The sequence below is a fragment of the Phaseolus vulgaris genome, chromosome 6 (genome assembly GCF_051622355.1).
Source record: "Phaseolus vulgaris cultivar YP4 chromosome 6, ASM5162235v1, whole genome shotgun sequence".
Lineage (NCBI taxonomy): Eukaryota > Viridiplantae > Streptophyta > Magnoliopsida > Fabales > Fabaceae > Phaseolus > Phaseolus vulgaris.
This window is the reverse complement of record NC_143503.1, coordinates 11,141,488-11,151,970: the sequence shown is the minus strand read 5'-3', so window position 1 is coordinate 11,151,970 and position 10,483 is coordinate 11,141,488. Positions and strand designations below refer to the sequence as shown.

The following is a 10,483-nucleotide window of genomic DNA, read 5'->3' as shown; positions in this document are numbered from 1 at the left end:
TGGTGAACCAGTATAATTCTTCATTTTTTTTCTTCCTCATATCTCCATTTTTACATATTATTCTACATATACATTAACATTATTGGTACTTAAAAGAACCCTTAACTCAACATCTCACACTTTTATAAAATTTATTTTATAATCTCAATCAATTTTATTTACTGAAAATTAATCACTGTATTGTGAAAATATTTCATTGTTCAATGCATTCCCTCTTGAACTCAACATGTAGTTTTCTTTATAGGGCATTCATTTCTTTGGCACCGTTCAATTTTAACCTTTACAAAAGTTTCTTCACGTACTTTGTCTGATATAGACATCTTTCTTCGTTTACGTTATCTTTATCATCTTTCTTCGTCTACGTTATCTGAAGTCCCAAAAAGAACTTTAGTTCACCGAATATTAGCACATTGTTTCATTAGCTTAGCAAATTCCTCACAAAGAGATTCTTTAGCAACATCAAATGTAACATCATCTACATAGATTTGAATTATGAGGAAGGTTTGGAGTATATATTGTGAGTAAGTTTTATGCACAAGTCTAGTCTTATTTCTCATTATGTTATCTTATTTCTCTAGTTTGTTTTGGAAAATCCTTAAGGCTCTAAAATTTGACTCATCTTTTATTTGATCAACAAGTTTCCAAACATCAATTTTCTAAAATTGCTCAATCCTTGTTTTTAGCATCTCGTAGATAGTCTATCTAGCACATTGTTTCTTTCTACACCTCCATATGTTCTTCTCTCATTTCCATAAATTTTCGTATTTTCAAAAATATCCCTATATAATATTCTGGATTATGTAATTCAGAAGTCATTTTCCAAATTCATAATTAGCTTTCGGATTACAAACTCGAAAATGTTTTTTCATATGCATGATTAATTTCTGGATTACATGATCCGAAAGTCTTTTCTAATATGAGATTAGCTTCCAGATTATATAATCCAGAATACCATTCTGAATTATATAATCTGAAATATGGGGGTGACACAAGAAGGATAAAAAAGTATTTTAATGTTTTGTATGGGGTGTCAGAAGAATATATGGAGGTACAGGAAGAAACAATCATGAATGTAATGTTATCTAGAAAGGTTTATATTATTCTTACTTATTCAGTTGGATCTCCTAACATAGCTTTAGATGGATGATCTCTCATCATATGAGCATTTTTGTTAGCTAACTCTATTTAGTTGATTTGTTTATTTTATAAACACTTTTACTTCATTGTCTAATGTTTAGGTAGATGATCGTTCTTTCTTTTCACTTGGCTCAATTACAAGGCATCACCTAACTCTAATAATTCCTTATGAGTTTATAGTCATTGAATCTAACATGAAATGCCTCTTCAATTATCATTGTCCTAGAGTTAGAAACTTTTATAAGCATGATGATTTAACAGGGGTGGCAATGCGGGTTGGCCCGCCTGCATAGGCTCGTTCTGCACTTGGTCCGCAAAAAGCGAGTTGGGTAGGCCCGCCCCATATAGAATCTACGGGCTGATTTTTCTAGCCCGTCCCACATAAGGATTGGCCCGCGGGCCTGCGGGCCAACTCGCATAGAAATATTTTTTAAAAAAAAATAATTTTTTGAATAATTTTTTTTTATTTCTTTATTTAGATGCATTAGGTAAATGGTCTCATAATATTATTTTCACGAGATATGTGTAGTAAGATGTTATTAAAAATTTCAGAATGTGAAATATGAGGCTAAATGAGGAAAATATGGGGTTGCAGATAAAAAATTATATATTTTAAAGTTATGCAGGTCAAGTTGTCCTGCGTTCTTTTCAGCGGGTCGCAGACCAGCCCGCCTCACTTTGTCACCCCTATGATTTAGAGAATCCGAACATAGTTTTCTCATCCCTTTTTTCCTTGGTGTTTGAGATGAAACACTAATATAAAATAAAATATAGAAATATGATATGTAAGATTTACAACCCATGTACTATTCATAAGAATTTTTTAGGATAAGTCTAATGCAAATTATCTTTTGTAAATAATAATATATATTTACTTGTTCAGCTAATGAGTACTTTGAAATAATAATTTGATATTGTTCTAGAAAATTTATTGTAATTGTCCCGACCAGTCCTCGGTCATCGACCCAGAGGCTGACCTCAAACATCGCGCACTGATGCTTGGTAATGGAAGGGGGCCACGTGAGGTGGGCCCCAGACGCACCTACCAGGGGTTTGGTTAGTCTTTGAGATTGCTATCCTAAGCCCGATGTTGGAGATCGATATCGGACCTCACCAGTGGAAGGAGAAGATTGGACATCGATCGTCAGGACGTTGTAGAGGGTCGCATAAGGTGGGCCCTAGAGTTTTGTTAAGATACCAGTTAAAGACAAGAGATATGTGAGAAGCCTAAGTCACGAGGGATCCATGCACATGGTGTGTATGACGCATGAAGGCGCGACACGTGTGGATAATCCTAGGGGGCGGCAAGGCCCATTAGGATTAGGGTTTCTAAGGAAGTTGCATGCATGGCACGTGAATACTTAGGGCACCCACGAAGCAGATGGCGCTAGAGAATAGGTGCACAAGTTGGTACCCAAGCGGGCACTCTGTCATTCGTTGCACTCCAGTTAAGGGAAGTTCATGCGCCAGATACACTAAGATTCTATGAATAGCGACACAAGGGCATTCTCGAGGGAACCCTAGTCAAAGGTAGCAGCACACAGGTAAACCCTAGTTTCAGCCTATATAAAGGGTGCTAAGAACCCTAGTAAGGTACGCAATTTTTGAGACTGGAGCTAATATACACACTTTGTGTTTCTTTGCCCTAATACTGACTTGAGCGTCGAAGTGCAAACGGCCGCTAGGGCACCCTTTGTCTTTTGCAAGTGAGAGGTTTCTTGAACAAGAAAGCATGATTCTCTGACAAGATTGAAGGGCCGTAGCAGCTGTTTGAGTCAATCGGCGGAGCGAGTCAACCGACAGGAACAATAATAATATATTTTTCTTCTCTATTACAACATTTTGTTATGGTGTTCATAGGGTTCAAAAGTTGTGACAAATATTGCTATCACCATAAGACTATTGAAAACATTCTCTATGATCACTTATGATTGAGACAATAGATAAGTTCCTTTTTCATTTTAAACCATTCTACATAATTTGTAAAATACCTAAAACATTTTATTCGTGAGGAAATTCACCCTATATGGTATAATCCATGTTTAAAAGCATTAAACTATTTCTCAATGGAAAGTTTTGATAATTAGAAGTATAAGTAGCTAACTCAATTAACCACATTTTATTTTATTATGAACCTTCTAACATATATTCTTTTGATAATTAGAAGTATAATTAACTAACTCAATTAACCACATTTTATTTTATTAAGAAACTTCTAACATATAGTCTGTTTATCTGAGTTTTATCGCATATCACAATCGTTTATATTATCTTTATCACACACAGGACAATTTACCATAAAATAAAAGCATTAACAATAGTAACAAACATGTTATCTAAGTTATATATAATTTGTTTTTAATTTTTTTTTTAAAAAATACATATTTTTTAAGATATATTTACTCATAATAAATAACTTGAATTTACCATATAATAAAAGAAGAATTAACAATAGTAACAAACATGTTATCTAAGTTATACATAATTTGTTTTTAAATTTTTAAAAAAATACATATTTATTAAGATATATTTGCTCATAATAAATAACAATTTATGTTCTACATAAAAAAGAAATAATTCCAGCAATGATTTAAAAATTATATATTTTAGGATTTAAAGTATATTAATCTTTCAAATATAGTAGGCTTAACTAAGTTTCAAATCTCTTGTAAGTTTATAAGTATTTTTAGTTGAATTCCTATTAATTATTTTAGGCTTATTGAATACTCAATTTTTATATTTTTTTCAATTCAGTACTTGTTATTTAATTTTTTCATTAATTTGGTAACGTAGTTATTATCTTGCATATTATTATTGTTCTCCACGTGGTTATTGCAATTAATATAACTTTCATTGAAAACTATGTTAGATAATAAGGAATTGTCATCCTAACCTACATAAATGGTGGTGATAAAGATTGTTCCTTGATCATTTTAGGTAATGATGTTAAAGTCATCCAGAATTATGATAATCCAACACATTTTTCATAAAAACACTTGTCAATTTACATTAACAATATCATTTTATGTTAATCACAAAACTTCACAGGTGAAGACAGCTAAAGTGGATGTCAGCACAATAATATAACATTCAATCACTCAATTAACAGAATTAAACGACAAGTCAATTAAAAAATATAAATAATTTGAGTAATCAATAAAACAAAAATTTAATACGAACTTAATTAAAAATACCCAAATTTATTAAAACTTAATTAAACTAATATAGTATTTAAGAACTTATATACTGATTTTTTTCATATTTTGAGGAATTAAACAAAGTTTTTAAATATGAGGGATCAAAACCAAATTATCCCAAATTTCATTAATTATAAACATAATTGAACCTACATTTTTAACATATATTTCTATAAAAAAAAATTTAAAAAAAGTAAATAAGAAAAAACAATAAATAGTAATATGAGATTAAATAAATCTAATAGGACACTATCATGACCCATCAAACCAATTTTGCAAGTCTATGCAAGGACACGTTTTTCACTTATTTGTTTTAAAGAAGTGATTTCACAAAGAGTTTCACGCTATTTTAACAATCAATCTATCATACAAATCTATCATGTTTTGAAAATTGATTAAAAGAATGAAGTACTTTGTTCCAATACAGCTAAAAATCTCACTTTCCAGAGCTCAAAGATTTTTTATAATAGTTGAGATGTGATAATTGACTTTATCTTATCTTATTGGACTTGGAAGTTGAAAGATACTTTAAATAACCGAAAAACATAACCAGTTCAGAAGCATTTTCTCCTGTGCATCGTGTCTATTGTTCCTTCTAAAAAGAAAAACATAAGCATGTCTCCCCTTAATATAGTTACAGATTACCAATAAATAAACTGGAAGTGATATTGCTACGTTTATGTATGTTTGATTACCATTTTGATTAAACCAAGTATCTCCTCTTTCTTGGGCTGTGTTATCTGCAACTCCAAAGTGACCTGTAAAATAGGAACGACCGATTATTACAGTCTAGAGAAGGACGAAGACAACCATGATTCGTAATATAAATGGGAAACATTATATAGAACACAAAGTTAATCAAAAGTAAACCACGATTAAGGCACTAGATATCAAGATATACATCAGCTAAAGTGTTGGAATGTTTATGATGTTCTGAAAAATGGTTAAAATCTATTCCTTTTGGTTAAAGTGTTGGAATGTTGGACTTTTATTCTAATACCAACACCTCCCTAACATAGTCGTACATAGGATATATTTCACTAATAAACGATTTTAAGATAGAATTTTGAATAATTCAAGACATCAAATTTATCCTGTTAAATTCACCTAGATAAAACCTACAACTGATGTTGAAACAAAAATCACCATATACACAATGAAATTCACCCGAATAACTGAAAGATCTAATATTGCATTTTTCAATTTTTTTGCTGTTTGTGGGACTCATTTCACCGTGTCTATGACCCTTTTTGTTTTGAAGAAATGTCGATTTCTATAATTTCCATGTAAGTGAATTTAGTAGAACAAGTATGACGTTTTGAATCAGAAAAAATTTGGTTTAAAAAATCCTATCCTAAAATTGCCAATGGTAACTATTTTAGAAAGAACAAATTGCCTCAAGTTTTAAATGATGTTTTTAAAAGATATATGACCATACTACAACTTATAAATAAGATAAAGGAGCAAAAATAAAATTTAGCCTATTTTTTAGAAGACTCATTACTATAGGAAGAAAGTGAACATGCAGAAATATGCAAACATCCGATATCAATTTAGATTATTTGTAAATGACACAAACATTTCTATGCGTACAGTGTGTTAATTATTATTTTGGGAATGGTTTTGTTCTTGTGTACAAAGCTGGAACATCTGTAGTGTGTTGTTGTAATTTAATTCTTTTAATCCTGGGTTTCTATGTGTTATAAACTCAACATCACCATAAGTCTATAATAGTTGAGAATAGGATTGATTTGAAGGAAACTTTCTTTCCCGAGATGAATTTACAATAATCAATTAGCTTGTACCTCCTACCAAATAAGCACAAAGCATATGTATTTTAACCCGAATTTATTTGAGAAAAGGAAAGTTAGATTCCTAAGCTAAATTTAAATAATAATGTTGCAGTTTCTTTAGCCTGACAGTCAGGGAATCCATTGAAATTTAAATGCACTCACCTCCTTGAAGGTGCTGCTATATGAAGTTTGCACAAATCCCTACACAAAATCCATGAGCTGAGTCAAACTTAGAAAACTTAACAACCCATGGAAGAGAGAGACACGGGAGTACATGAAATCAATCTATTGAATGATCCTATCTCTAAAATTAAAGAATATGTTGAGCAAACTTAAAAATGTTATTGTTCAAAAGCATCATTATCTCACAACCGCTCAAAAATAAGTTATATGTACAATTGTAAGAGGCAACATTCCTTCAATATAAAAGGAAAGATAAAAGAAAAAGTTGCGAACAAACCAATTTTTGGAACAGATCAAGGGATGCTCCATTTGAGTCCCCAATTTTAGTCCGAAAGATATTAATTCCTAACTTCTCGATAGCAAAGGTGATCATCATCAGAACAGACTCCTTCCCAAGTCCCTTCCTACGGCTATGCCAGCAAAGACAAAGTTGACGCAGAGGTTAGAATGAAGAGATTTAATACTTAGGACTTGTTTGGAGAACTTCTCTATAAACACTTGTTGGAGAGAAAAAAAGGAAGAAAAATATAACGAATTTCTGAACAAGCTAAAATTAACTTGTGCACAAGTTAAAAATAAAAATTTAGAGAACTTATATGAGGCAATTTCTACAAATTAACTTATGCATGTTCTTATTTTAACATATGGAGAAACTCATTTCATTTTTTCCTTTTACTTTTTTCTCCCAGAAGTGTGTATAGAAAAACTCGTCCAGACATGCCCAAGCTTCAAAAAACCAAATCATCCCAAAACCTTAGGCTGTTAGATGAAGACAGAGGAACTGTTTTTATCTCTTGTACTTGCATAATCAGGTGAATTGAAAGTCGGAGCATAGATCCCAGAGCAGGGAAGTAAAAATAACATAAACTTCAAGAAGTATGTTCGTGGTCTGAAATTATATATTCTGCTCATAACATGGAAAATTATTGAATAGAGGTATCATTCAAAATTGCAACAGAAACACCAAATTTCACCAGTAAAAAAGGATAGGCATAAGCCAAATACAATTAATTCAGAACAAATTCAAATTTTCTTCAGATGTTTGAGATGAAAATTCACAAAAAGATACGGTTCACAGAACAAAGAGATGAAAATTCAGAAAGGTGATATTCAAGTAACTTGGTTTTGAGTTTGCCTATTCCTACCCACCTTAGACTTTTGTGTAGATAGATACCTATTAAGCCATTGAACAGGGATTATACATAGATAGTGCTAGTGTACTGCTACTAAACAATCTCAACTTATTTCAATTGGCTCTGCCTATGGTCTTAATTTCTGTCTCTCTCCAACACATGTATATCAGCACCCTCATCCACTCCAAAATTTTCTCTTTTCTCAAACAAAGAAAGGAAATCCAGTTGTCATATAAGATAAACAAGTGTACTATGAAGCAGAGGCAGCAACGAGGACTAAGAAGCAGCAGCAGGTAAACCAATTATGATAACCATTATACAGTAAAGAAAAAGAGGAAGATATTGAGGGGCATATGACTATAACAATTGTGCTACATTTTACAATCAGTGGATGAAACGGAAGTCCATTTAGGTACCTCTTTGGTTCTGCTATCATTATTTCAACCTCTGCCACATGAGGATCATCCAAATCATTCATGAATAGATTCACATCACCAACCATGGCTGCAGTTAAAATTTGGTTATATAAAAAAAAAAGTGATCTGAGGAAATAGTAATAGAAAAGGGCAGTGACCTTCAAGGTGGGGTTGTCCGTGCGAGAATTGTCCAACAACCAAGTCCTTGTCCAGTACAATGAAGGTCTCCTCTGCAAGAATTGAAAATGGATGAAGTGACAGTGAAAGAGTTAGGGTTAGGGTAGTTAGATAGAGAGAGAGAGAGAGAGAGAGAGAGAAGTTAACTGGTAGGGTCCTGGAACCAGGAGAGCTGCATGCGGTACTCCTCTTGGAGGGTAAGAGGCTCTGAGGCAGTGGCTTGAAGGAGAGAAGGGTCCTTCATCCATTGGTGATATTTGGGGACATGGTCCTCCATGTAAGGGACCAATATCACCTTCTCTCCCTCCAAGCTCACATTCCCTTTCCCTCTGTCACTCTCCCCCATTGATTCTCAAACGCCACCTTCAATAATCAAATTCTTTATATACCTTCTACTTCTTCAAATCATATACTCCACCCACCCACATTAACAAATTTATATACAATGCTTTGCATCAAACAAATCTTTTTCTAATTGCCTGCTCATATTTTTCACACTACACACCCTAAGAAACATTCATCTAATAAATTATTATTTTAATTCTATTTAATTTATTTTTTATTCAAAATATTATTATATTGTTATAACATAAACATTCATCCTAATCCTAATCCTAATCTTATATAATTGACCTCTTATTTATATTAATAAAATCTACTTTGAATTTCGTCACAGTTTTATACTTGGAGAGTTAACATAAAAAAATATATATATTAAATTATTATTAATATTGACTTTAAATAATTTGAAACTATCTTTGTTAAAATATAAAATATTTAAAAATTATTATCATAATTTAACGTTAGAAGCTATCAGATGAAAGTGGAACATGTAGTATCATGTTTTAGATCATTTTATTAATTTTTTTTATAAAAGTTATATCATAATAGGGATGGCAAAGCGGGGCGAGCCGTGCGGGCCGGCCCGCGTCCCACAAGTAAAAAATGCGGGACGGGATGATCTTTTCAACCGGCATTAGCCCGCCCCGCATTAGCCCGCAACCCGCGCGAGCCAGTAGCGGGGCGGGGCGGGCTGGCCCGCAAACCCGCAAGAAAAAAATATTGGCACTTAGTAGCAGCAGGGCAACCTAAACTGGGTCATGCCAATTAAATCGATTTCAAACACGATAAAGGAGCAAGACACCACTTAGAGAAGGAGAAGTTACCCATAACCAAGCCTTCAATTGAGCCAAAAGTTATCTTATTTTTATTGTATTATTTTTATGAAAAATTAATTAATTAATTGTCATTATTTTAATATATGCAGATGACGGGGAAGATTATAATTATGAAAAAATGGATGAAGGTTCTACTAAGGTGGCATCCAATGTTATTGAAATGGAAGAATGTCAATAATGTTTATGTTTAATGTTTTTGAATTAATGTTTATGTTTAATGTTTTGGAATTAGGTATTTTTAATGTTTTGGAAGTGGAAGAATAGTGATATTTGATATTTATCTTAATGTTTTGATGTTTGACTATATTTGAAAAGGAAAGAAAAAAAATTAGGTTTGATAATAACAAATATATAGGTTTAATTTGACAATTTTTTAATAACAAAATGTAAAAAAATAAATATTTAATTTTAAAAAAAAAACGCGGGCTGGCCCGCAAACTTGTGGGCCAGCTCTTATGCGGGGCGAGTCGGAAATTCTAGCCCGCAATAACTTTGCGGGGCGGGCCAACCCGTCCCGCATTTTTGCAGGCCAAGCGCGGGGTGGGCTGGCCGCTTTGCCATCCCTATATCATAAGTTTGTGAAAGAATTCTTTTGACTATTGTTCTTACAACAAAGACCGAGAATACTGAAACTAGGTTGACAAGACTAGGCTTTACACAAATACTTCATTCTTGGGCCGGATTCTCTTAGTTTCTTCTTGGGCTCATGTTCTGGACCCCTCTTGGGCAAATGTGTTAGGCTTCTCCCTAGGCAAGGTGCTCTCTGCTTCTCCCTCAGCAAGGTGCTCTCGGCTTCTCCCTCAGCAAGGTGCTCTAGGCTTCTCCCTCAGCAAGGTGCTCTCGGCTTCTCCCTTCACACAGGTTGGGGGTACCTGCAAGGCGCTGCGATGCCAAAGTCAGATATGATTTCAAAGTATCATCAGACAATATTCACTCTTACCTTTTTCTTACTCTGAACTTCTATTTATAGGGTTTCCTTAATGGGCTTTTCCCCTTTTCTTTTGGACTTTCTCTTTACACCTTTTTATTATTTACACACCCCTTGATGTGAATGTAACTACAAGAACACATGATTCTTGACATTCTTAGGAGCAACTTGAGCTGGATTTGAAAGGCACTTTACTTTAGAATTGGATCAATGTTCTAAATTCAAGAACTCACCAAAACTTAGCACCAACCAAGACTCATATGGAAGTCCATGTATTGTCAAATTGAATCAAACACAAGGAATGAAGAACAAGAATTAAAAACTGGACAGAATTGAAAAGC

At 33.1% G+C, this 10,483-nt stretch overlaps 1 protein-coding gene across 3 annotated transcripts; it reads right to left on the bottom strand.

Moving 5' to 3' along the window:
* Positions 1–4,810: 4,810 nt before the first annotated feature.
* Positions 4,811–8,544, bottom strand: LOC137830994 (Acyl-CoA N-acyltransferases (NAT) superfamily protein). Of its 3 annotated transcripts, XM_068638458.1 has the most exons (6): positions 8,184–8,544; positions 8,018–8,089; positions 7,860–7,947; positions 6,588–6,720; positions 6,290–6,328; positions 4,811–5,092 (listed from the first exon to the last, which is right to left on the bottom strand). In XM_068638458.1, the coding sequence occupies exons 1-6, from the start codon at positions 8,380–8,382 to the stop codon at positions 5,012–5,014; spliced, it is 612 nt and encodes a 203-aa protein (XP_068494559.1). In that variant the 5' UTR covers positions 8,383–8,544; the 3' UTR covers positions 4,811–5,011. The 3 variants fall into 3 exon arrangements, with proteins under 3 accessions (XP_068494559.1, XP_090159313.1, XP_090159314.1); XM_090303187.1 differs by lacking the exon at positions 6,588–6,720 and having other exon boundaries at positions 8,184–8,517; XM_090303188.1 differs by lacking the exons at positions 6,290–6,328; positions 6,588–6,720 and having other exon boundaries at positions 8,184–8,532.
* Between the last annotated feature and the right edge of the window lie 1,939 nt (positions 8,545–10,483).